Below are 26,242 nucleotides of genomic sequence, written 5' to 3'. Positions count from 1 at the left end.
GGGGCTGTTACTTCACGATGTGAGCGGTGTGGGCCCGGGAGCGGGGGCTCAGTTGGTGGCGCGTCTGCCTGCGTTCGGTCCGGACGGCCGCGGGTCGGCCTTCCTGCTGGGAGTTTGGGGGGGGTCTGCTTCTTCCCGGCCTGACCCTCCCCTGCGTGCGCGCGCTCCCCCGCCTGACCGTCCCCTGCGTGTGCGCGCTCCCCGGCCTGACCCTCCCCTGCGTGCGCGCGCTCCCCCGCCTGACCGTCCCCTGCGTGTGCGCGCTCCCCGGTCTGACCGTCCCCTGCGTGTGCGCGCTCCCCGGCCTGACCCTCCCCTGCGTGCGCGCTCCCCCGCCTGACCGTCCCCTGCGTGCGCGCGCTCCCCGGTCTGACCGTCCCCTGCGTGCGCGCGCTCCCCGGTCTGACCGTCCCCTGCGTGCGCTCCCCCCGCCTGACCCTTCCCTGCGTGCGCTCCCCCCGCCTGACCCTCCCCTGCGTGCGCGCTCCCCCGCCTGACCGTCCCCTGCGTGTGCGCGCTCCCCGGTCTGACCGTCCCCTGCGTGTGCGCGCTCCCCGGCCTGACCCTCCCCTGCGTGCGCGCTCCCCCGCCTGACCGTCCCCTGCGTGCGCGCGCTCCCCGGTCTGACCGTCCCCTGCGTGCGCTCCCCCCGCCTGACCGTCCCCCTGCGTGCGCTCCCCCCCCCGCCTGACCCTCCCCTGCGTGCGCTCCCCCCCCCGCCTGACCCTCCCCTGCGTGCGCGCTCCCCCCCCCCCGCCTGACCCTCCCCTGCGTGCGCGCTCCCCCGCCTGACCCTCCCCTGCGTGCGCGCCTCCCCCTGACCCCCTCCCCTGCGTGCGCGCTCCCCCGCCTGACCCTCCCCTGCCCTGCGCGCGCTCCCCCGCCTGACCCTCCCCTGCGTTGCGCGCTCCCCGGCCCTGACCCTCCCCTGCGTGCGCGCGCTCCCCGGCCTGACCCTCCCCTGCGTGCGCACGCTCCCCCGTCTGACCCTCCCCTGCGTGCGCGCTCTCCGGCCTGACCCTCCCCTGCGTGCGCGCTCCCCCGCCTGACCCTCCCCTGCGTGCGCGCGCTCTGTCCGAGAAATAAAATCCTTTCAAACGATGCCGTCTGCGTAAAGACAGTGTGGCGTGTCTTCCGCCGCTCTTCCCTCCGCAGTCCCGGGGACTGGCTGTGTTCTCTACACCGAGAGCCCATCTCAGAACGGACCGCGGCACTCAAGGGTCGCGCGGGCCACGGCCGAAAGCCACAAAGCGCAGGCCGGGGCTGGAGAGACCTAGCAGCGCCAGAACGACAGCTCCCGGCATGCCCCGGGAGCGCCCTGTGACGTACTTCCGGCTCGGGGGACGGGGCGGGCGCGCCGAGGCCGCCGGAGAACCACATCTCCCGGCATGCTCCGGGCGCGCGCTGTGACGCACTTCCGTCGCGGCGCAGCCAGCGCGCCCCCGGCGGCCCGGCGGCGGGAGCGAGGCGACCGCTGGGCCCGCGGCCAGGGACGGGCGGCCGGCCGAGGGGAGCCGGGGCGGGGCGGCGGCGGCCGGCGAGCGAGCGCGCGGGCGGCCTGGCCCCGCCCCGGTGACCTTCACGGCCCGGGCGGCGGGCGCAGGCCGGCGGCGGCGGCGGCGCGATGTTCGTGCAGGAGGAGAAGATCTTCGCGGGCAAGGTGCTGCGGCTGCACATCTGCGCGTCCGACGGCGCCGAGTGGCTGGAGGAGGCGACCGAGGACACGGCGGTGGAGAAGCTCAAGGAGCGCTGCCTCAAGCACGTAAGGCCGCCGCGGCCCCGGCCCCGGCCCCGGCCCCGGCCCCGCCCCGCCGCCCCCGCCGCCCTCCGGACGCGCCCCCGCCCGGCGCGGGTCGTTGAAGTCCCGCGGCAGCCCGAGGAGCCGGGGGCAGGCGGGACACGGAGGCAGGGGACGCGACGTCGCCGCGCCCGGCAGGCCCTTCTGGTTTCCCGGCAGCTGGGCGTGCTTGCCCTTGGGGTGAGGCCCCGGGAGCGGTGCCCGGTGCCCGGGGAAGGGGCCGCGCCGTGGAGACGTCCCTCCCCTTCCCTTCCCTTCCCTCCCCTTCCCTTCCCTGCGGGCCGGCCTGTGGGCCAGCGCCGGCTCTGGCCGCTCCTGCCGCCGAACCGCCGCGGGCCGGGCTGCCCCTGAGCCCTGCCTGCCCGAGGCCTTTACACGGACTCGTGGGCAGGGCCCGGGGCAGGACCGCGGCGCTGGGAGACGGTGTTCCCGGCGCAGTCGCGTGCGTGCTGCTGGCCCGGCGGGCTCCTCGGGTTGCTCACGTCTGGAACGAGTCCTGGGCGGCTTTCCCTCTGCGCGCCTCCCCCTGCCGGCCGCCTGCCCCGCTCTGGCCGTCGGGGAGACGGTGCTGGGCAGGACGGAGCCCTGTCAGAGCGGAGCTCAGCCCTTCCGAGCGATGACCGCTGCGGAGCGACATGCCCACGCTGCCCAGCTCTGGGTTGTGCGCCTAAGGGCTCCGGAGGCACCAGTAACTGTCCAGGGCAGGCCAGGGAGCGCTCTGGTTACCAGTGAGCCCTCTTCTGGAACACGCTGGATGTGGGTGACTCTCACGGAGGAGGAGGGGGCCCTGGGCGGAGGGGGCTCTGGGCTGGCAGCCCCCGGCAGGCATGCCGTCCTTTCTCCTGCCGGGTGCTTTTGCCGTGAACCCCAGGACAGCACTCAGCCAGCAGGCTGGGGCTCCCGGACCGGCCAGGCTGGGAGAGCCTTCACCGTGTTTGTGTAGCGCTGAGCGTTTTAACAACAGCCTCCCTGAGATGCTGTGTCCCCTCCCTGGCGGCCCATCAAAGACAGCAGTTCCCCGAGGGCTGGGCCTGTGTTCTCGGGTGCAGGGCCGGACCCCCAGTGCGCCCCAAACAAGCGTGTGGATTCATGGGGCACGTGGGGAGGATTGAGAGTCCAGGACTGCGTGGACATGGCAGGCCACCTGCTGAGTTGGGGAGGGAGAAGTCGGGGGTGAATGGGGATTGCGTTCAGCTAATTCACTGCGGAGCCGTCCTGATGCTGTTTCGTGAAGGGGACCCGGAAACGGGAGCTGATGGATCTCCGGAGCTCTTGACGGTCATTAGGCAGCCAATTGGAGTGAGATGCTAATTATTATGTACCTGATATTTATTATCCCAGCCGGGAGTGAGGTGTGTCGTCTGGGATTTTTCTGGCACTCTTCTACTTTGCATTGAGATTTTATGCCACTCTGTGGTGGAGGAACGGTACAAATCCCGGGCCCCGGGAGCTGCGTTCTCAGAAAGTCCTCCCACCTCCGAGCCCATCCTGTGTTCCGCAGGCAGGGCGTGCTGCCTCTCGAGCCAGCCAGGACGTGTTAGTTAGGAGAGAGCATTCTCAAGTTGTAGCCTCGAGTGTCCCCCAGAAACCGTTCCCTGAATGTCTTGTCGCTGCGGGCAGTGAGGCTCGGCCTGGGCTTGAGCGTCTGTCTCCTTCCCACTGTGTTCTGGTGCGGGCTCAGGCGGAGCCCTGCCCATGGAGGGGACAGTGGGGGTCCACACTGTTGGGAGTGTAGTGCTTTCTCATTGAGGAACTCTTGAAGAAGGGCCCCTGTGGGGCTCAGTGGGTTAAGCCACTGCCTTTGGCTCAGGTCATGATCCCAGGGTCCTGGGATCGAGTCCTGCATCGACTCCTTGCTCGGCGGGGAGCCTGCTTCTCCTTCTGCCTCTGCCCGCCTCTCTGCCTACTTGTGTGCGTGCCCTCTTTCTCTATCTCTCTTACAAATACATAAATAAAATCCTAAAAAAAAAAAAATCTCTAGGGGAGCTGGGGTGCTACTCTTGGTTTGCTCTTTTTTGGGGTTTAATGTTGATTGAGATCTTTCATGAAATTGCCACGACAGGATACGGTTCCTGTCCATATGGCTGTTAATGTTTCTTCTTTCTTTCTTTTTTTTCTTTTAAGATTTTATTTATTTGAGAGAGAGCAAGCACATGGGCAGGGAGGAGGGGCAGAGGCAGAGGGAGAAGCAGACTCCTCTCCAGCAGGGAGCCCGCTGCGGGGCTCGATCCCAGGACCCCAGGATCATGACCTAAGCTATCCTGGCGCCCCAGGCTGTTCGTGTTTCTTAGGTCCCATGATAGTGCGTCTTGGGATGACACAGGATGTCAGGTGTGGGAGCCCCCTCTTGGCTCTCCTGGGGAGGAGGCAGGCTCAGGAGGTGTCACAGCCTCCCTGCCCGGGCATTGGGTTCTTATGGGGCTCTCTGGCTGCCCTAGCTCACTTGCTCCGAGGGCTTCTGCTGAGGACAAAGACCCAGAGTGAAGGAATCGCGCAGTACGGGTGACTCAGCCTGTGCTGTGCCCCTGGCACGCTGCCGGCACGCCTCACGCTGGTGGTGTTGGGGGCCAGATGAAGGTGGTTTTGGAAAATGGTTGTTCCGAGACTGTATTCGGAACGTGTTGAATCCACTAGCCTGCAGATTTCAGGGTTAGAAGAAGCACATCCAGTACTTCTGGAGCAGAGCCAGTGTTGAATTCAAGGCGAGCGAGGGGGTTGGTGTCTGCTGTCGTAAGTGGTAGGAGTGCATCTTCCTGTGGGCTGGGCTCCACCTCCGCCCCCTTCAGCCCGGCCAGTTTATGTGAGTGTGCGACAGCGCCCTGAAGCTTTCACGGTCCGGATGTCGCTGCAGCCCCCTCCGGCCTGGATGTCGCGCCCCCCGCCCCAGTGCTGCGGTCTGGGGTCCCTGGGGTCCTGTGAGCTGTAGCTGTGTGCCAGCCCACCCCCTTTGAACGCCCAGGAGGGGCCTGCCAGCGGCTCCCGCAGCTTCAAGGTCCATGTGGTGGTCACTTGGTGAAGCAGGGGCCACACAGAGGCTGGTTGCCCTCGGGCTCGCGCAGGTGGTGAAGCGGTCCGGCCCCTAGTTCTGGCTCTCGTGGACCAGCTTCTCTCTCTGCTTTCTCTCAGCCCCTTCACCCATCCGGAAGAGAGAAAAGGTGCACAAATCATACCTCGATCTTTCAGGGAACAGTGGCCCTGCTCTTTTCATTTTTAGATGACTCTCTGGATCCTTCTGGACGAAGGAAGCGATTCAGGTCGCTTCTAGCAGCAGGGTGTTCTGTGTCAGGCTGGGCGCCTATTTCAGGACGACTTAGCTGGTCGGTGGGCAGATCGCTGCCCGGAGGGATCAGATGTTATGGCATTTTGTCTGCCTTCCACCATTCATGGGGGGGGGTCTTTGACTTGGTCTGTGCCTTCATTTTCTAGCTGGTGACCAATAGACGCCTGGTGTGGCTCAGGGTGTCAGGTCCTAGTATCACTACGGTTATGATTTATTTTGTCTTTAAATATATGATCCCCCCCCCCCCCAGTGTGCCCATGGGAGCTTGGAAGACCCCAAAAGCGTGACCCATCACAAATTGATACATGCTGCTTCGGAGAGGGTGCTGAGCGATGCCAAAACAATCTTGGAAGAGAATGTCCAAGACCAAGGTAGGGGCCTCGCGGGGCAGCGGTGGGAGCCTCGGCACAGCTGGGAGTGGGGGAGCAAGAGGCAGAGGCACCCTTGGCATCCAAGTCTGTGTTCCAGGCTGGGGCCGAGCGGGGAAACTGGGTCAGCTGAGATGCTTTTATTCTTCCTTTGTTGAAACAAAGTGTGCATTATGGGCCGTTTGTGAAAAACAGAGCGCACCGAAATTGGACAAGCAGCATCCATCTGAGAAGCCAGATGTGAGCTGTGTTTGTAACTCTGTGTCAGAGCAGGACCAGGGCCTCGGGAGCTGCTGCCGGCTTCCTTCTGGGGCGGGAAAGTCCAGTCACAGCCGTTGTATCCGATGCCCTCGGAAGACACTCTGACTCCGTGCACACCCGTTCCCTTGCTTCGAGTTTGTGTCGGGAGGCGCTGGGGAGAAGCTTGTAGTTTTGTGTTTGTCATTCAAAGGGTGATTTCAGTTCAGGGATTCTCCTGAACACGCTGTTTATAACCCCCGCCGGCGCGGTCCAGCCCACGGGCAGGCGGTTCGCTCTGAGGGTTGGCCCCAGCTCTCCAGCCTCAGGACCCCGTGCCTGTGGGAATGAGGACATTTTGCGGGTTCTCTTCCAGTTGTTTGCACGGTTCTCAGGGCTGTGCTGTGTGTGTCTCCTCGGCCACCGGCCACCTGTGTGACCCACGGCCAGGTTCTTGCCGCGCCCCTGTACGTGGGCAGGAAGGCGGGGAGGCACGGGTGTGCGTGGGCTCTGGGCCTGGGCGCACCTGGGAGAACCCTTGCTCCTCTGGCACCCGTTTTGCCATCTTATGGAAGAGATCGGTAACCAGCTTGACGGCGTTTTATCTCCCTAGATGTCTTGTTGTTGATAAAGAAACGTGCTCCGACTCCACTTCCTAAGATGGCTGACGTCTCGGCAGAAGAAAAGGTGAGTTTCTGAGTGTGGAACTGGAAGTCTTGGTTAGTCTCCAGCCTCCAGCCTGTGAGAAAGAAACGTTCTGGGAATGAGTCATTCCCAGACCCAGCAGGCCGACAGTCAACCACTGGGGGTCTCTTGTCGTGGCCGAGCCTCTCCCGGTTGCTGGTCCGGCGGCCAGTATGGTCTTGGGGTCGGTGCAACTCCGGAGATGCTGTCAGGCCTGCCTCTCATCGGGCGAGGCCTGTGCCCACAGGACAGGGAGAAGGAGCGCAGGAAAGGGGTGGCGAGTGACACACTCGGGCCCCTCTCCCAGGAGGGCAGGCGCATGCGCAGGGAAGGGCCAGGCAGGCCTCACACCATGCCCGGTGCAAAGCCGTGCCGTTCGAGCGGGCAGCCGTGCTGATTTCACGGTTTTCCTTTGTTTCTCTTGGGTGGAGTTTCTTGTTTGTGCTTTGAAATGCTCAGGAGAGTGCTCAGTCCCCAAGAAAGCAGACCGGACTCCGTGGGCTGGGCCCTGCGCTGCTAGCGGGCTGAGCTATCTGAGGGCCTGCTGCAGGGCCGGTGGCCCTGGGCTTCGTGTGCCCTTCTTATCTGTGGCCGCACCTGGCTGGAGCCCGCTCGCCCACGAGCCAGCAGCTCACCCCATCTCTAGGAGACAGATCTGGGCCTGCCCTGCCGCGCCCTGAGAGCCGCCCGCGCTTCTCAGGTTACAGTGTTCGCCCTGGGTGACCAGTGTAGACAGCAGGGTTTCCACCGCCCCTGCACCTCTGGGTGCCTCGCAGCAACCCACGGACCTCACTTGGTGGGTCACCTTTTCTGTGCGCGTATTTACAAAGTGAAACATACGACATTAGTACCTATTTTTGAGAATTAGTCTTAATTTTAAGGGAAAGTAACCTGCGTTTCTAAAGTCAGATCACGTAGCTGGTTTCTTAACAGAAGCGTCCTCCTCCCACCAGCGTCACGCGCCCTGAAGGCGACCTCTTGGAGCTCTTTCCCCATCCCCCAGTAATTCTTCTGATTTCAAAACCACACGCAGAATTGAGTATTTCTCAGAATATCATTTTCTGGTTTTTGGGCTCCTTGATGTTTGGAGGATTAGATCCTGACACAGGTTGAAGGTCTCAGGGCTTCCATCGGGGTTAGCGTGCATGCGCTGTTTTCCGTCAGGAGCGAGGGGTTCTTGGATTATTTCATCCTTATTAATGCAACTTCGTTTCTCCCGGAGTCAGCGATTGCCTCAGCGATTGCCTCAGCGATGTGTTTTCTGCAGGCGTATCGCTAAGCTTTCAGATTCTTTGCCGGGACTGATAGATCCTTCTGAAAGCAGGGTCCTATGTACAAGGCCGTCTGCCGGTCCCTGCTGTCCTGGAGATGTCCTTCCAGCTCTTCCAGCCACATCCCTCTGCCTCACGGGTCTCCAGGCCTGCCGTGCAGCGTGGCCTTCTCGCCTCACCCTGTGTTAGAGCTTCTGAACCTGCTGTATCTGGACACTTCCTGTTGCCCCCTGTCACAGTACCATGGACACACCGGCCTAGAACTGCACACAGCTCCTGGTCTGACCTGCAGACCTGCAGTCTGGGTGGGCTCGGCTGGGCCCTGGGCGTTGGGTTCAAATCAAGGTGTGGCTGGTCTGCGTTCCTCCGGGGAGGCTCTGGGGAAGGGTCTGCTTCCAGATCCTTCAGGCGGTTGGCAGTGCGTATGGCTGAAGGCCAGGCCCCGTTTCCTTCCTCTGGCAGCCCAGGTTGGGGGGGACTTTCTCTCGGCACAAGGGGCCTGCATCTCTGGAACCAGCAACAGAATTTCTCACGTGTTGAATCTCCGGCCAGAAAGAACCCCCTCCTTTTTCAGGGCTTACCTGCTTAGGTCAGGCCTCCCAAGGTGGGTCATTTCTTTTGCTTCAGGTTGGCTGTGGCACAGTGTGACCTCACCGCAGGGAGCGGCTATCTGTTCACGGGCTCTGGCATCGTGCAGGCATCTTTGCCAGGAGTGGGCTCTTAGGGCCATCTTCGAACTCTGCCTGCAGGATCCAGTGTCGTGCTGTTGACTGTCCCTTGGTCTGGTGGCGCCTGGTTTTCTCCGGCCTCTAGAAAGGTCAGGGAGTCTTGAGGCCCTTGTACTGCAGCGTCGAGGGGCTGCTGGGGGGGGCCAGCTACGTGCACACACGGAGAAGGCCATGGTCCCTGTTCCCAGGGTGGCCACGCGGCCGGCACTGGCTGGGCCTGACTCGTCTCCTGTGCATGCTGCATTCTGTCCGGGGTCTCTCCGCGGGTGGAGAGGCTGTTGAGGGCACTGGGACTTCACGACTTCGGCGTCTGCTGCGTGTGGCATGTGGTGTCTGGAGACCCGTGTGTGTTTGCTCTGAAAGCTTCCCTGGATTGTTTTCGGAGAATGCCCTCCCGTCATTTTCTCCTCCCTCTGGCGTTGCTGTTGGTTGGATGCTGGACCTGCCTTCAGGGCGACTTCCTGGACGTTGTCCTCTGCCCGCTGCGGCCTGTTGATCTGGCCGTGACAGTGTGCGTCTCCCGTGGGGACGTGGCCTCCGGTGGTCGCACCCCGTCTCCCTCGCGGTTTCCGTCACGCAGTGCTCTTCCTCTGGTTCTCTTTTCCCGGCTTCTCTCCTTTTCCGCTTCTTGTCTCGGTCTCTGTCTTTTGCGGTGGAGGCTTCCCGCCCACCCCCGGCCTTCCTGGGCCGCCTTCCCAGTCAGAGGCATGGGGGCTCACCAGCTGCTCTCTGTGCCCGGTGGGGTGTACCTGCCACCGGGCTTCCCTGTGGGGCAGACCCAGCCCTGGGCTCCCCCGCCCCACAGCGGAAGGTCTCCTGCTTCGTGTCCCTGACGCGGTGGGGGCCGGGGTTGGGTCTCATTGGCGAGGATTAGCATGGTACCGCCTTTTATTGCTGCTGAGCCCAGGCTCCCTGGCTCGGGGCTCCCCACGTCTGCTCCCCCAGGCGGTTGCTGGCTGAGCAGGGCGGTGGAGGAGCCCTGTTCTCGGGTCTGGCTGCTCGCTCCAAGCCCGGCGGGCTTCCTTCGGACTGTGGTGTTGGCTTGGAGTTGGCCGGGCCTTGTTTCTGGTCGGGCTTCTCTGTGCGCTCTGCTGAGCCCTGTTTCTGTCTGGGTTGATGGTCTGCATTTCTCCCGTTCTCGGTCTCGGAGTCCTCATAGTCCAGTCCGGACATGCTGCTGCGAGGGCTTCCGGACGCAGGCGGGGTGCGTGCGTGCTCCTCGCCCCGCACGGCCACAGCTCACGTGGGATGCTCTCTCTGTGGCTGCAGGGGACCGTTGCATCTTTTCTCCGGCCCTGCCACCCTCTGGCACAACAGGCAGGAATTGTGTCCCAAGTGAGCGCCGAACCCACAGGGACCCTCTGCTGCCGATGAGAGTGCTTCTCTCCCTGTGTGTTTGGCTCACACGGCCTTGCCCGTCACGGTGCTCGTCCTCACTTCCGACTTTCTGATTACTCTTCTCCGCAGAAGAAACAAGAGCAGAAAGCCCCCGACAGGGAGGCCATCTACCGAGCCACCGCCAGCGTGCCGCCCCACAACATGGACCGGGCCGAGGTCCAGACCAACATCAGAGACGTGAGTGCTCACTGTGGGCTGCACCGCGGGCCCGTCACGCCTGCGTGAGGGCCGCACGGCTTCTCGGCGGTGCTTTGGGAAGCCGGGGGAGAGGGCAGGCAGGAGCCCTGGGTATAACCGAAAGTTATTCCAAAACAGAAGGTTTGAAGACATCGGAAGGCAGGACCAAGACTGATCCCACTGGGAGAATATTAGGGTTTTGCTCTAATTTGCCAAAAATTTGTAGCTAGAAGTCCGGAGTGTTAGTTATTTTGGATTGGAAAGTTCTAGGCTAAATACACTGTGTGTCCAGTGCCCCGTGGACCGTCCGAGAATTGGGGTTACGCCCACGCTGCACAGCTAGGACGGCATGGCCATCTCATCCGAGAGCACTGCCACGAGCCCTGCTCATTGGAGCAGCAGAGGGTGCCCTGCCGAGCAGGGCGTCGGGCTCTGACCACAGCCCGGGCTGTGTGCAGGATTGCCCCAGCAGGGGCGCTCAGTGGCTGTCTGAGGCCTGTTGTAGGAAAGGGGTGGCTGATCCCCGTCTCGCCAGTGGGGCTGGGGACCGTCTGTTGGGGTTTCTGAATGCGTTCCCAGTGGCCGCCTTCCTCGGCGGGGGCCAGCCGGCTGCCGCCGATGCTGCTGTGCCAACTGGCCTCTGGCCGGGTGAGAATCGGAAGTCTGGCTCTGGGAAGCCCATCCAGTCAGGCTGATCTCTTCTGCTTACATAGCGGGCTTGTGCTCTCCACGTTGGCCAGAGGGCTGGGCCGTGTCTCCAGATGTTTCTCTGGGTCGCCAGCTGAGAAGCCGTGCACACAGCCCGCGAGGCCGCTCCTCCCCGCCAGGCACACAGCCCTCCTGCCACCCTGTGGCCTCACCCACCTCCTCTCCGTCCGTCTCCACACTCCGGAACCGAGAGTGGCGTGGTTGGGATGCCCGGGGACGGAGTTGTAGGCCCAGGAGTGTGGTCGCCCATCTGGGCAGGTCTCTGGGGCACTTGGAGAAGTCAGAGTCTTTTCTTCCCCCGCAGTTCCAGACAGAACTCCGGAAGATCCTGGTGTCGCTCATCGAGGTGGCGCAGAAGTTGTTGGCGCTGAACCCGGACGCGGTTGAACTGTTTAAGAAGGCCAATGGTATGCGCGCAGCCCGGGGCCCGGATCCTGCGTTCAGACCCCACGGCGTGCCCCCACCCCGGCGGCTGTGTCCGCCCCACGGTCCCGTTCGCACTCCTCACGATCCCCGCGTCAGTATCGGGAGCGCCGGCTCTGCTTGTGCTTCCCGTGGCCGCGGGGCTCCTGCTCCGCCTACCGGCCGAGGGCTCCATGTCCACGTGCTGTGTTTCCGGGGGGCTTGGCCTGCAGGTGGGCCCCTCGGGCTCCGGGCTGGGGGACAGCCCTCGCACTGGCCTGGCCCTCACAGGTGGCCCCGTCTCTCGCCCGCAGCGATGTTGGACGAGGAGGAGGATGGCAGAGTGGACGAGGCCGCCCTGCGGCAGCTCACGGAGATGGGCTTCCCGGAGACCAGGGCCGCCAAGGCCCTTAGGCTGAACCAGTACGTCCGGGCCGCCTCCTTCCCTTGCTGCCGATGCTGTGGGGCTCCCCTGGGGCGACTTCCTCCGTCCCCGAGTCTTAGGTTGAACCGTGTACAGTAGATGTGAGTTTTTAAAGTGAGACGTTTCGGTGTGCGTCCCAGGAGTGACTCGGTGGGGCGTCTCGGGACCGTGGCCCTTGCCGGGAGCGCGCTGTGGCTAGGCTGAACTGCAGTCCTCCCCGGGCCCATTGTAGGCACCACGTGGGAGCCTGGTGTGTCAGCGACGTGGCAGCTGGCGGTGCGTGCCGTGTCCCCCCGGCAGCCCCCCAGGCTCGCCGGGCCGCAGCTGCTCGCTTCCGTGCCTACACTGGACCCGAAGTGCACGACTTGTACTCCACGGGCTCTGCTCCTTTTTGCCTTGGGCCTTGGTTCTTGTGTACCTCACGGGTTCGTTCTCTGGGCTTAGTGCTTGGGTTTCTGCGCTCTTGCCAGGGTCTTGGGGTCGTTTGGGGCAGGGCCCAGAGCTCCAGACCCTTCTGTACTGAGACGCCTGACTTTGGCTATCAGAGAGGCTTTCCCTGGGGATGTCAGGGAGGCTCGAGGCCCTCTGACAGGCCTGGGGGTGCTGGAAAGAGTCTCCTGTGGCCTTTCAGCATGTCGGTACCTCAGGCCATGGAGTGGCTGATCGAGCACGCGGAGGACCCGACGGTTGACGCGCCTCTCCCAGGCCAGGCCTCACCGGAAGGGGCACAGGCCGAGGCTGCCCCCGAGGCCTCCCCGGAGGCTGCTGGGGCGAGCACAGGAGACGAAGAGCCCAGAGACGAGCTAACGGAGATCTTCAAGAAGATCCGGAGGAAAAGGGAGTTTCGGGCTGACGCTCGGGTATGTGTTCCGGGGCCGGGGGTGGCCAGGCGGGGTTGCTCTTCCTCCGCACGGGAGTGGAGCTCAGTGAGGGGCTCGTAGACGGGCCCAAATTCAGTTTTAAGTTGTCCCCACATGGATCCCGGTGGGTGTTTCTTCTCCAAGTAGTTTGCCGAGACGTTTGTCATCTCCTGAGAGCTACAGCAGGGCTTCGTTTATGTTGTCGATATTGGCAAGCCACGGGCTTGGGCCAGGACGCCACCCAGAGGGGGGAGTCCGGGCAGCCGCCGGCCATCTGGGAACCGGGGTGTCTGCAGGATCAAAGGTCCCGGGGCCCGCCCGGCGCTGGTTGTACTTGGGGGCGACATTGCCATGGGTTCAGGCTGCTCTTTTGCCGTCGTCCTGTTCTTAATGCTTCTGTGGCTACTGTTCTGTTCTCTGCTGGGCTTTTGGTTTTCCCTGGGACGCGTCTGGTGCTTTAAGCCTGCGTTTTTCTTTCTGGTTACAGATCTGTGGGCTTTGGCTGTTAGGGCTCTGAGTCCACACGTCTGCTTCTGCGGGGAGCCCCGTGCCGTCCGGGCGGGCTCACCTACCTGCAGGCTTGTGTTTCCAGGGACTCCCAGGTGGCCGGTCTGTGGGCTGCCCGCCGCGGGTCGTTCTGAGGCTGTTTCCCTGGGCTGAGTGGCACCTCCTGCCAGGGGCCCGCTTCCGTGTTAGCCACGAAGGCAGGGCTGCCAGGCCACCGTTTTGGCATAGCTGCAGCTCGAGGGGTGTAGACTCTTTGCAGGGTCCTAGTTTTAAGCTCCAGCTGCTCACCTCGTAGGGCCCCATGGCCCACGTCCTGTCCCCCAGGCCATGCTGACCGCTCTTGCCACCTGCCACGGCAGCCCCTCTGTCCCACAAGTTTGCTGCTCTTGGCTTTCCGGTGAGCTCAGCTGTGCATGCGGCAGCGTTTCTGTTGAGCTGGAGCAGGTTTTTCTGGAGTCCGGGGGGTGTGCTGGGCCAAGCCCTGTGGAACGGGCAGCCGCGCTCTTGGGGGCGGTTTGTGCTCTGCCTTGGGGCTCTGGGCATCCCCTGAGGGCGCTTCTGCGTCATCCTCATCCGGCCCGCCAGCCTAGCCTGGCATGTGGGGACCACCGCTGCTGTCTCGACGCACCGTTCTCCTGAGACGTGCATTTCTGCTGGGCCTTCCTGTGGCCTCTTGGCAGTAGACGTTCTGTGATTACTACTAGAAAGGGCTGTCGAGGCTCATCCAGCCTTTGGTCCTACGCCGTTGGAGAGAAGAGTCTATAAGGTCGGTGGCGCTTGCGTGCTTCCCGGGAAGTCCGGGTCCGAGAGCGGGGTTTGTGCTTGAGACCGAAACAGACTTTTTGCTGTCAGGCCCCCACCACCCTCCATGCCAGCTGCAGGGGTGGGGGCAGCCAAGTGCAGCGGGCAAGGCAGGGGTGAGTGCCCAGACCCCTGGCAGGAAGGTGGGAGGCGTCCCTGTGGTCACTGTGCACAAGTCCTGGGCCATCGCTTCCCGGGCTGAGGCAGGGGTGAGTGAGGGGAGAGGCTCGTGGCCTCCCTGTGGCCACGCTCCTTGGATTTAGTGGGGGGTTCTGGGCGAGCTTATGTGACTTGGGAGTCCGACTGTGGCGCAGTGGGTCCTTCTTCCTGCTTTCAGGGGTGGAGCCCCCCTGGGGGTGGGAGCCCGTGCAGGAAGGCACGGGATGTGGGCTGTGTGGGGAGAGGCTGCCAGCTCAGCTCCCCGGCGACCGTTTGGCTCCGGGGAAGGTCAGTCCTGACTGCCATGTGCAGCTGACGTCCTTCCTGTCGGGTGCTCTTTGGGACACTCGACGGTCTAGTTCGGCTGAGTCCAGCCCACAGAGGGTGGCGCACGGGGGCTCTGCAGGTTGCTGCCCAGCGCTGCCGCCCCGGCGCCTGGCAGGAAGAAGACAGGAACCCCACAAGAGTGTGATTTGATCTTTAAAGAATTAACCTGGGGCGCCTGGGTGGCTCAGTGGGTTAAGCCTCTGCCTTCGGCTCGGGTCATGATCTCAGGGTCCTGGGATCGAGCCCCACATTGGGCGCTCTGCAGGGAGCCGGCTTCCTCCTCTCTCTCTGCTGCCTCTCGGCCTACTTGTGATCTCTGTCTGCCAGATAAATAAATAAGTAAAATCTTTAAAAAAGAAAAAAAGAATTAACTTGATAAAATCTTTACCCCCCCCCAAGTGGACTCTTCTAAAAATTGTGTGAAAATCAAGAATAGGGACTCCTGGGTGGCTCCGATGGCTGGGCGTCCGCATTCGGCTCAGGTTGTGATCCTGAGGTCCCGGGATCGAGTTCTGGGTGGGGCTCCCTGCTCAGCGGGGAGTCTGCTCCTCCCCCCACTCCTGCTGCATGCTCGCTCTCAAATTAGTAATAAAAAAGATAAAAAGTCAAGAGAAAAGTGAAGGCTGTAGTGTCTTATGTGATTTTTGTCATGAAAACATACATGTCCCCCACCTCCCAATGACCTTGGGTTGTTCCCTCTAAGAATCACCAGATGTTTGAGGTACAGCTTCTGTCTTAATACTCCTGAGATGTTTAAAACTAATTTTAGTGTCAATTTTTAAAGATAAAACCTGAAGAACTCTCTCTCCCACCTTTTTTCTTCACAAATGAATATTAATGTGGCCATTTTGGTCTTCACTTAGATCGGGTTTGCTTACATGGCCTCTTCCTAATACCTTCTATTCTGGGTCACGAGGCCGTCCGCTGCGAGCTCCCGTGTGGTCGTGGAGACCGTGGGTCCAGCCTACGAGGGTCTCACGTGGGCATGGCCAGCCCGCGCAGCGGCGGGAGGCAGGCTTCGGGCATGTCTGTGGCCGCGCGGACTCGGGCTGGCCGTGGTCCGTCTGTCGCTCAGGAGACTCCAGCGATCCGTGAAGCCGCAGGGAACCAGACTTGTGCCCCACAATGTCCTGTGCCAACCTCCTCGCCCCCCCGCGAGGATGCCGTGGTGAAAGATGGCCCGCGCGGGCTCTGAGCGGTCTCTGCCTTCCCTTGCAGGCGGTCATTTCGCTGATGGAGATGGGCTTCGACGAGAAGGAAGTGATGGACGCCCTCCGGGTGAACAACAACCAGCAGAACGCCGCCGTGAGTACCGCCGTCGGGGCGCCCGGACGCCGCCTCGCCCTTGCGGCGGAGGGGGACGCGGCCTGGGACCGTGTGCGTCCGGCTCCTCCCGTGGGCCACCTGTTGTCTGATTCCCTGGTGCAGCAAGAGGAGAGGGTTCGAGGGCATAAAATGTTTTACATGTTCTTTGTCTTTCTGAGAAAGCGCGTGCTTGGCAGGGCGGGTGTGTTTGTTCGCTGAGCGTGTTGAAGTGACCCCGAGGCAGATCCCGCTCTGCGACACGCACCAGCGGCTGGCGGACATTCAGACTCTCTCTGAATGTTGTTCTCCTGTTCCCCTGGGAGGGCGTGGTGGCTGGCAGGGGGCGTTGCGCTCTGGGGACTCGGACGCCCCGGCTGTCCACCAGCCAGCTCCGGGCCTTCCCGGGGACACAGCCCTGGGTTCCGTGCGTTTCTTCCTCCTCCTTCCACTACTCGGGCTGGGTCCTGCCTCATCCCCCTTCAGTGACCGAGGACCGAGGACTCGCCGCTGTTTGCCTGAGCTGCGGAGCAGGGGTCAGCTAGACCAGTGTGGCTTTTCCTTCCCAATGTCAGAGCCCCTGGGTCTGCAGGCAGCTGGTGCTGTGGGGGGTCAGGAGGGGCTCATGGGGCCGGCTCTTGCATTTGCAGTGCGAGTGGCTGCTGGGAGACCGGAAGCCGTCCCCCGAGGAGCTGGACAAGGGCATCGACCCCGACAGCCCTCTCTTTCAAGCCATTCTGGATAACCCGGTGGTGCAGCTGGGCCTGACTAACCCGAAAACATTACTAGGTACGTGGCCTTCCCTAGCGCGGGCCTGTGGCACCCCACAGGTGTCACAAGTGATGGGGGTCTCCGCCAGTGTCCGTGACTCCTGCCTGAGTCACTGTGGGGCCGGCGCTCAGGCTCTGCCCGCAGGGTGGCGGTTGTGTGCGGGGGCCTCGGACGAGCTCTCGAACCAGTCAGGGTGGCTTGTCCAGACGTGGGCGGGCGTGGGCGGCACCCCTAGGCTGGACCGGCTGGGTGGAAGCCGTTTGCCTTGGCCCTTCTGGGGTGAGGGACTTCTCTGGCTCCATTTTGTCTGTGGAACATAACACGTGTGCAGAAGCATGTGGGATTTTCCGGACTTAAAGTAAGACTAACAGCCACATGTCTGCGTGAAGACGGAGTTAAAGGGGCGTCTGCCTTCGGCTTGGGTCGTGATCTCAGGGTCCTGGGAGTCCCGCGTCGGGCGCTGTGCTTCGCGCGCAGTGTGCCTCTCCCTCTCCTGCCTGCCGCTCCGCCGGCTTCTGCTCTGACAGATAAGTGAGATCTTTAGAAAAAATTTTAAAAAAAAACACAGTATTAAAAAAATGTCTGGAGTGTTCCAGGCCCATGGGTCCTCTGGGCACCTCCCGTACTGTACCCGTCCCCCCAGCCCTGGGAGCGAACCTTTATCATCGCTCAGGCTCCTAGGAGGCGGTGCCGCCTATGTCTGCCCCCAGAGCTCTGTCGCCAGAGCCCCGTCCCCTCGCACCCGCCTTCCTGTCAGGGTGGGTCCCGGGCAGGCCTCTGTGTCCCAGCGTGACTGTGCCACGGGGCATGTCCCCACTCTGCTGCCCCCAGGCCAGGTGTATGTGGGTGGGGCCGCAGGGGTGCGTCAGGCCCTGTGCACAGCCCCCCAGTGAGAGCGCCTGCTGCCCAGGCGGGCACAGCTGTGAGCTTGGCCCTTTCCCACAGCTGTGAGGCCCAGCCCTTTCCGGGAGCCATGCTAGGACCTCAGCTCTGAAAGGCCCGTCCTGGGTGTCGTCCTCTGGAGCATTTTTTTTTTTTTAAAGATTTTATTTATTTATTTGTCAGAGAGAGAGCGAGCGAGAGCGAGCACAGGCAGACAGAGAGGCAGGCAGAGTCAGAGGGAGAAGCAGGTTCCCTGCGGAGCAAGGAGCCCGATGTGGGGCTCGATCCCAGGACGCTGGGATCATGACCTGAGCCGAAGGCAGCTGCTTAACCCACTGAGCCACCCAGGCGTCCCCTCTGGAGCATTTTTTATGCAGCTGCAAAGCCCCTCGTGTCTGCTGGACACTGGCCCTTTATCAGTTTTTTTGTATCGTGAATGTTGTTCTGTTCCTGGGGTTTCTGCTGTGTCATGGGGACACATTTAAATGTAGTTGGACATGTATGTTTCATCTGGGAAAACTGTCTGGCCTTGAGGTGAGGAAGATTTTGTTTCTGGAAGTTTTGTCGGTTTGCTTTCCTTCTCTAAGTCGGTCATCTACCCGGGAGTGTGTGCGGTGGGGGCTGGGGAGGCCTTGTGTGGGTCCCCAAGTTCCGGGCTTTGGTGGCGTGTGTGTACGTGCATTTTCCTTCTCTGTGCGGGACGTGTGGGTGCCTCGCTGGGCTCCCCAGCTCCCGTGCTGCCTGCCGGCCTGACAGGAGGAAAGAAGGTGCTGCCTTGGGTCGGTCCACACCCTCTTCTGAAGGGTTTTCTTCTAATGCTTGCCTCCGAGACTGCCCTCTGCTCCCGGCTGGTTTTGTCTTTTCTCAGAGGGTTCCCTCACGACGGATGTGCGGTTTCACTGAACGTCTTTGCCCTCTGCTGGGACCGTCCGGCTCACGGGGAGCCTCTCCTCAGGTTTCCAAAACAAGGGGGCAGGGTAGGTGCCACCTGGCTGTGGCCCATGGACGGCTCTGGGGGTCCCGAGCTGCCCAGCACAGGGGGGCTGCGTGTGTCGTGCCCCGGGCACTCTGCCTGCCCCAGGACAGCCTCCCCTGGCCACTGGGCCCACACGCCTCCGGGACACAGGCTCGTGCACACACCTTCCTGACAAGAGAGTTTAAGATGACCGTGATCGGTTCAGATGAGCTAAGCGCTGGCCGTAGTCCACCTGGGACGAGCTGAAGAGGGTGCAGAAGCTGGCGGACGTCTCCTCTGCCCCCTGCCGCTGCCCCATCGCCGGCTTACCTGCCGAAGCACTGGCGGGCCCACGTGCTGTCCCGCTTTACCCCGTGTCCTGCTGGTGCACCCCTGTGCTGCACGTTTTGGCTTCGCTATTTTATTATTTTCATAGGTTTATTCATTTTAGAGAGAGACACACACAGGGAGCGTGTGTGCAGGTGGAGGCAAAGGGGAGAGAATCCTGAGTGGGCTCCCTGCTGAGCACAGAGCCGGATGCGGGGCTCGATCTCACGAGCCCGAGATCACGACCTGAGCCACCAGAGTCGGATGCTTCCCTGATTGCGTCCCCAGGTGCTTTGGCTTTGCTGTTGTACACAGAGGAGTTTAGCCGATGCTGGTCCTTGATTCTGTGCAGAGGCCTTGGGTGGTGAAGCACGCGCTGTCCTCCCGTTCCTGCCACGGCTCCTCCCCTCGTGGCCGTGGGCCGGCCGCCCTCCTCTGTACCTCCTGCTTCGGGGGCAGCTCGCGCGCCGGAGTGCGGCGTGACTGGCTTGGGGCCGCCCCCGCCCGCTCTCGTCCGCGCCTGTGTGTGCCAGCCTCGTGTCCCTGCGTGCCCTGGAGCATCCGCTGCTCCTGCTGCGGCCTCGGCCTCTGAGCTCGGCCTGGAGGTCTTCGCGTGTTAACGCCCGTCCTTCGTCATACGTGCGGACTTGGTCGGCCTTTGGTTCTGAGTAATTGTCTTTCTGAAATTCTCGAATGTGAGGCCTGCGAAGACCAAGCTCCCACGCAGCCTGCCGGGTAGTGTCCCGCCTCACGCTTTGGTTCGGCCCTTGGCTTCCAGGAGGAAGGCGGACGTGGGCTCCTCCGCTCTCTGGACCCCGCGTTCCCTCCCGTTCTCCCGGATGCCCAGGTGTCCTTCGGGTTCTCTGCTACCTTGGCCTGGTTTTCAGAGGCTTTTGATCGGGACGGTCCGCGGGGATTATTTCGAGGGCTAGGAGGGCTGTCAGTCTGAAACGCGAGGGAAGCGCCCTTTCCCGTGGAGCCGCGGGCCCATGAGACCCCGAACAGCCACCAGGCCCTGGAGGAAGCAGCCCCCGTGCCCTGCGCGTGGGGTGACGGCTGCGTGCTGGCCGTGGGCGAGGGCCACTCATGCCGCGGTCTCTGGGGAAGATGCTTTTGTGGAACTGTCGAGACGGTTCGTTTCTTGCTGTGGAATTGCTCAGTCACGTGTTTATTTTGTGTTTGCTTCCTGATTCGTTTATTAAGATTTTACTTTGAAGTCGTCTCCAGGGCGCCTGGGTGGCTCAGTGGGTTAAGCATCTGTCTTCGGCTCAGGTCATGATCTCAGGGTCCTGGGATCGAGCCCCGCATCGGGCTCTCTGCTCAGCAGGGAGCCTGCTTCCCCCTCTCTCTCTGCCTGCCTCTCTGCCTACTTGAGATCTCTCTCTGTCTCTCAAATAAATAAATAAAATCTTTAAAAAAAAAAAAAAATGAAGTCGTCTCCACACCAAACATGGGGCACAGATTCAGTGACCCCAAGGTCACAGGTCACCTGTTCTGCCCACTGAGCCAACCGGGAGCCCCTCGGTTATGTATTTTAAAGTCCTTTCTTTAAGACAGAGCATTCTGATTTTCCCGTCAAATAGTGTTAACTTTGCAGCAGTGTCCCCCTGTCTTCTGCATCTGGGGACTTTGCCTGGTGGGTTTGGAAGCGGAACGACTGACTCACAGGCTGTGACTGTGTCAAGATCGCTGGTGGCCCCAGCCCGGTCACTGTCTGGCATCGGCCGGCCGGCGAGTGCAGGGGCTGCCCCGGCACCCGGGCCCGGGCCCGTGGTCTTTCCATGGCGGGTACATGTGTGGGACAGCAGATGCTGCTGGGGGTGGCAGGGGGTTTGCGGGTGGCCCCCAGCGACACAAGGCCTCCCCTCTGGGACAGCACGGCCAGGCTTTTGGGTGTGGAGGGGCCGTCTTAGCCGGCGTCACTCTGTCTTCCCACAGCGTTCGAAGACATGCTGGAAAACCCGCTGAACAGCAGCCAGTGGATGAACGACCCGGAGACGGGGCCGGTGGTGCTGCAGATCTCCCGGATCTTCCAGACCCTGAACCGCGCGTAGGCGACATGGCCGCCCCACCCTGCTGCCCTGTGCCTGTCCCGGGCGCTCGGGCTAGTGGCAGCCACAGCCCCCCACCCCCACCCGCCCCCCCGCTGGGCGCCGGAGAGCGTGGGGACCCCTGGCTGCCGTGGGCCAGGTGTCAGGGCGTGGGGCTCCTGGCACGCTTTGATCTTCGCTTGAAAACCCGTGTGATGGCCGCGTGCGCGGCCGCGTCAGCCTCTGACCATGTGTACAGACGTGGCGCTGCTCGGGGGGAGGTCGCCTTCCCCGTCAGGGCCCCTGCGGGCTCTGGAAGTGCTCCTTGACCCGACCTGTAGCTGCTGTTTGTTCCTTGGAAGAAGGCATGTTTCCACCCAAAGTGTTAACGTCAGTACTAACTTAAGTAGAGGAATTCACAGATGATTTTTCTTTAATAAATAAATTCCCTTTTTCCTATCGTGTGTGTCCGTATCATTTCAGTGCCAGAGAAGAACCTGTTGGCGCTTTGAACAGGGTGTGCTGGGCTCTGCCACCTGGCTTGTGAGCTGTCGCACTTGCGGACTGGGGGCACAGTGCAGGTTCGGGCGTGCTCGAGGGGACTCCACTGTCGGGGGGCCGGCCAGGCACCCCCAGGCCACCCTTGGCCCAACCGGGGCACCAGCCGGCGGCCCCTACCACCATTCCTTTTTTAAACATTACTTGGGGGGCGCCTGGATGGCTCAGTCGGTGGAGTGCCTGGCTCCTGTCTTTGGCTCAGGTTGTGATCTCAGGGTCCTTGAGTGAAGTGTCCCCTCACCCCGCGCACCCTCCCCCAGTGTGGACTCTGCGCTCGGCGGGAAGGCTGGAGATCTGTCCCGCTTCCTCTGCCCTCCTCCCACTCACATGCTCACTCGTGCTCTCACTCCAAAATAATCAAATATTTTTATTTTTACTTATTTTTTAAAGTGTCTCATTTATTTATTTGACAGAGCAAGACAGCACAAATGGGGAGCAGTAGAGAGAGAGGGGGAAGCAGGCTTCCTGCCGAGCAGGGAGCCCAATGCGGGGCTCGATCCCAGGACCCTGAGATCATGACCTGAGCCAAAGGCAGACGCTTAACCCACTGAGCCACCGGAAGGTAAATCTTTTAGAAAAAGAATTGTTCATGTTGCAAGATGAGAAAATAGGTTGTAGCGTTCCTTCTTTTCCAACTCTGCTCGTTCCTCGTCCCTTACAGCGGGTCTCAGAGGCTTCTCCGGACTTCTCTGCTGAAGCCCCTGCCTGCAGCCCAGCTTGGCGGCCCCGCTGTGGGCCTCGTGGACGGGTGCAGGCCGGGGCCGCCTCGCTGCCGGGGAGCCTCGGCCCAGCTCCCTCCCCGTGTCAGCGGGGCGCGGTGTTCTGAGAAACTGTTCCCCACAGATCTGGGTGTTTTCATTCTTCTCGGTGTTCAGACTCTGCACACGAGCAGCGAAAGTCAGTTTGAAGGTCATGAATCAGATGGTCTCCATCATTCGTTCCCTCGGCTGTCCGGACAGAGGGCCAGGGACGGGCTCTGCACTCTTACTAGGCGTCACGTCTTGTCTTTAAAACGGCCGACTGCAAATGGCTCTTAGGCTTCGTGTCTGTTTTCCTTGGTGGTCTGCGGGGTGTCCCCGTGCCCAGCGAGAGCTGGGTGGGCCGTGCGTTTCTCAGACTCCACAGGACCAACTGACGGCAGAGTCCCAGGGGCTGGCCCCAGTGCGTGTCCCCAGCAGCTGTGTCAGGGTGGGCGTGGGTGGACCGCCTCACCAGGGGCCTCGGGCTCTCGAGTGCACCTTCTGCACCACTGCTCCGGAGATCCTTCAGGAAGAAGAGTGCGCCGTAGCGAGCTGAGAGCCTGCCCTCAGACCACCGGAGCAGCCCGAGCCAGGAGCTGGGGGTGAAGACAGCTGGTGCCGTGGCGCAGCCAGCCTTCCCCCAGACACCAACCGCGTCGCTTCCTGGAGACAGTTTCAGGTCCGGAGGCAGTGAGGCGTTCGGTGCCATCTCTTGGGAAGCCATGGGCCTGGCTGGCTCTGGTTCCTATGCAGCTTCTCTCCCTGTTTGGGGGTCTGTGCCGTGGCCCCCGTGGCAGCGGTCCATTGGAGGTGTGCGTGGGCAGCTGCATCCCTTCCGACTGATGAGAAGCTGCTGGGACGCCGGCGTCCAGGGCCTGCCCCTCCACCTGCAGGAGGACCTCGTGCTGCGTGCCTGGTGTGTGCATGTGGCGTCTGTGGCTTCCTGGGCAGCCCTGGGGCTGCCCCAGCGATGGGCCCTAGGAGCTGGCCTGCAGCCCTTGCTCACCGTGGTCCGTCTTTGTGGGAGCCGCACACCGCAGCTTGGTGGGCGGGAAAGGCGGCTGAGCTGAGGGCCATCGTTCAGGGCACGGCTGGCGGTAGAGGTTTCTGTCCAAGGTGAGCCGTGGCCGGTTTCGTCCCCCTCCTGTCCCTGGGCTCCCTGGGCAGCCACGCGGCTGCTGAGAGCTCGCCGCCAGCTGGATTCCTGCCTCTGTGACAAATACCGAGGATCGTTGCTGTACTGTCTGCAGTGAGGTTGGGAGAAGGTATGAAGGAATCACTTGCCTGGTTTGGGAGGAAGACGAGAGGTGAAGACAGCGGTTTGAACCGAACGCGCACTGGACTCCCAGGCGGGGCCGCTCCTGCCCCTGCAGCCTGTCACTCTCGGTGGCCGTGCCCTCAGGACAGCAGACCGAAGCACACAGACATTTGTGACCTCAACCCTGGGCTCGATTCCGTCCCAGCTCCCAGGAGGGCGGCTTTCTTGTGACGGGCGCGGCCGCCCTGTTCCAGGTGGTTCCCCGAGAACTAAGCGCGAACAGCGGTTGTCGCCGGCAGAGCTGGTCTCCAGGCTGAGACGCAGCCGCGTGTTGCCCCGCGGCCACCGGAAGCCATGTGGGCACAGAGGGGACGAGGCGTCGCACGTGCGCGGCGGGCTCGGGTGAGGCAGGAGAGCTGAGGGGCCTGAGCAAGAGCCGGCGCGAGTGGGCCGGCGTGTCTGCACCTGCCGGGCGCCGGCGCGCCTCCCCCATCCCGCCCGCCCTGCTCGCGACTCCTTCGTGGGGGCCGTGGAGGTTGCCGATGTCTGTGTTGACGTCCCCTGTGCCACGTGTCCTCAGCAATCGGCACGGAAACCGGCCTGAGAGGACTCGCGTTCAAAGCCCGCCTGGGGACCTGGCGGGTTTCGGCTTTCCTTCTTTGCTCGGACCAGGAACGTGGGCACTGCCTGCCGGCGCTCAGACTCGGGCCTGCTCCCGCTCGCCTCCGTCCTGCTCTGCTGTCCCTCCCGAGTGGTGGCAGATAATGAAGGGCCGTTGGATTGTCCCCTGCAGCGGCCCCCACCGCACACTGTTCCTCTGGGGACTGAGCGGCTATTTAAAGTGAAATGTCCCCAGAGAAGTGGGGAGCGTGTGCTCCAGTCAGCAGAGCAAGGATCTGCGTGGAGTGCACCCCTCCGCCCAGGAGCACAGGTCCCGTGAGAGCCTGGGGTCATCTGGGCAGGAGCACACCCCAGGTCGAGTGTTCCAGAAGGCGCCGGTGCTGACCATGGTGAGACGTGCGCTCCCAACACGTGGCTGGAACCAGGACCGGCGTGAGGCTCTGTGGCCCACACCTGTCCGCCCTATTGCCCTGTGGCTGACCCAGCGGCGGTGTGGTATGAGGCCAGGGTGGCCCGGTGCCAGGAGCCCGTGGTGGTCGGAGACGTGCTTTGGAAACGTGTGCATGCCTAGGCTGGTGTCCTGGGCTCGGAGAGCGCGAAGAGCAGCAGACCAGCATTTCCTGTGGGCAGAGGGGGGCACGGCTGTTCTCTCCAGGGCGCAGCAGTGTGACATCCCACCCCTGGCACGCGGCAGGTCCTAGATGCATGATGGGTGACTTGGGGGTGGCTGACCGCTGATGCTGGCTCCTTGATTTGGGGAGGGTCACACTTCTGTCCCAAGCCGGTGAGGGTGGACAGGACGGCTTCCCATCCCGGCATGCGCTAGAGCTTCCCTGTGCCCCAGCCGTCTGGTTTTTTAAAAACATTTTTCTTACTTTTTGGGCGCTTGGGTGGCTCAAGGGGTGAATGTCTGCCTTCGTCTCAGGTCACAGTCCCAGGGTCCTGGAATTGAGCCCCACATCAGGCTCCCTGCTCGGCGTGGAGCCTACTTCTCCCTCTGCCTCTGCCCCTGCTCTCTCACTCTCAATAAGTAAAGTCTTAAGAAAAAAAAAGATTGTTATTATTTTTAAATCAACTGTACCCCCAACGTGAGGCCCAAACTCCCAGCTCTGAGACTAGAGTCACTCCCCCACCGGCTGAGCCGGCCGGGTGCTCCTGTCTGTCTGTTTTCCCTCAAACACGTATGACACCAGAAACGTAGGCTGTTTCCCCAAACAACCTGGGGCGCCACCCTCCCAGCACGTGAACGAGTGCAGCAGCTCAGAAGCTCTCTGGACGCCATCAGTCCGTGGCTTTTGTGGCTGCCCTGTGGCACGGGCCTGACGGGTGCTGTCGCTGGCCGTGGCGCTGGATTCCGTCTCCTCTCCTGCCCGCAGTGGGGCTGGCGCTGAATGGCGGGCCTCCTAGGGGCCCCGGCCTGCCCCTGCCCTAAGCTCCAGGCGTACCCCACTCCACTCATTAGCCCACGAAGCATGCTCTGGTCCCCTCTCAGTCAAGGGGTTCTCGGAGCTGTGTGCCAGGAACCAGGGACACAGGCCCAGCATTTGTCCCAACATCACAGCTGGGAATCCCAGCGACCTTGCCCCACCCCCACCCTGTGGGAGCAGGCCACACACGTGAGCGTCACCCAGCACACGTGTCTGTCCTGGGTGACGTACGGGGCCGGGAAGCCCAGCCCTGATCAGGGGCCCCGCTAGGCTGGGGGCTGCTGTGACAGACGGCAGCCCTGGGCAGGAGAACCGTGCGTCCGCCGTGGGCCGGGATGGCCGGTGCATGCTGAGTGTGTTTGGGAAGAGTGGGGAGTTGGTTCCCCTGTTGGTGTGGGTCTGGGGCCACGGGGACCAAGTGCCCCCGACATGGTGGCTTTAACCCACGCCAGCTTGTGGTCCTGCCTCACCGGCCATGGTGCGGGTGTGGCAGCTGGTCCCTCCCAGGGCTCTGGGGCAGACGACTGCCTTTCCAGCTCCTCAGAGGCTGGTACCCATGTTCGAGGCCGGCAGAGCCTACCCTGGGCTCCTCCGACCTCTGCTGCTGTCCTCCCGTCTTCTCCCTCTGACTCTGACCCTCCTGCCTCCCTTTTATGACAGCGGGTCCTGGTCCATCCCCTGCGGCTGGGACGGAGCGCCACAGACGGGCCCACCACCACAGCTCCGGGGGCTGCTAGTCCAGGACCCCGGCGCCCGCACAGTCCGTGTCCGGGGGGGCGGCTCCCCGGCTCACAGACGCGACATCTTGCTGTGACCTCCCGCGGCGGGAGGGGCACGGGGGCTTCTGGGGTCCCTTCCTGCAGCGCTGCCCGGCGACCTCCTCCCCTCCCAAGGGCATCCTGACACCTTCACCGGGGCGGGGTCAGGCTTCAACACGTGACTCTGGGGGTGACACCCATCCAGCTACAGAGGAGTCCTGTGACCAGGTCCATCCGGGAAATCCAGGACCATCTCCATCGAGGTCCTTGACCCAGTGCCATCGGTGTCCGCAGCACACCCACAGGCTCGGGCAGAGGACGTCGCTGTCTTGGGGGCGTCTTTTTCAGCCACTGCGCCATTCCACGGGCCTGTCGGTTGCAGGATAGACTGCATCCACTCGGCCTGACACTCGGGGTGCCTCTGGGAGCCCGTGGGGGGCGGCAGGTAAATGTACCCCGCAGACCACCACCCCTTCCCTGGAGG

The 26,242-nt window shown here is 62.5% G+C and overlaps 1 protein-coding gene across 2 annotated transcripts; it reads left to right on the top strand.

The window, feature by feature from the left end:
* Positions 1–1,527: 1,527 nt before the first annotated feature.
* Positions 1,528–20,856, top strand: UBAC1 (UBA domain containing 1). Of its 2 annotated transcripts, none has more exons than XM_045082877.1 (10): positions 1,528–1,762; positions 5,329–5,449; positions 6,297–6,370; positions 9,834–9,941; positions 10,954–11,056; positions 11,366–11,474; positions 12,107–12,335; positions 15,348–15,434; positions 16,082–16,220; positions 16,534–17,241. In XM_045082877.1, exons 1-10 carry the CDS (start codon positions 1,625–1,627, stop codon positions 16,557–16,559), a joined length of 1,134 nt encoding a protein of 377 aa, XP_044938812.1. In that variant the 5' UTR covers positions 1,528–1,624; the 3' UTR covers positions 16,560–17,241. The 2 variants fall into 2 exon arrangements, with proteins under 2 accessions (XP_044938812.1, XP_044938811.1); XM_045082876.1 differs by lacking the exon at positions 16,534–17,241 and adding an exon at positions 20,305–20,856 and having other exon boundaries at positions 1,532–1,762.
* The last annotated feature ends 5,386 nt before the right edge of the window (positions 20,857–26,242 follow it).

This window comes from Mustela putorius, unplaced genomic scaffold (assembly GCF_011764305.1).
Source record: "Mustela putorius furo isolate JIRA1106 unplaced genomic scaffold, ASM1176430v1.1 tig00000596_pilon_pilon_pilon, whole genome shotgun sequence".
Lineage (NCBI taxonomy): Eukaryota > Metazoa > Chordata > Mammalia > Carnivora > Mustelidae > Mustela > Mustela putorius.
The sequence above is the reverse complement of the archived record's forward strand: the minus strand, read 5'-3'. Positions and strand labels throughout refer to the sequence as shown.

Excerpts from the sequence above, each read along its gene's own strand:
- UBAC1 (XM_045082876.1), top strand. The coding sequence starts at position 1,625 with ATGTTCGTGCAGGAGGAGAAGATCTTCGCGGGCAAGGTGCTGCGGCTG. Across the intron at positions 5,450-6,296 it reads AGAGAATGTCCAAGACCAAG|ATGTCTTGTTGTTGATAAAG; the intron begins GTAGGGGCCTCG and ends TTATCTCCCTAG. Across the intron at positions 11,057-11,365 it reads ACTGTTTAAGAAGGCCAATG|CGATGTTGGACGAGGAGGAG; the intron begins GTATGCGCGCAG and ends TCTCGCCCGCAG.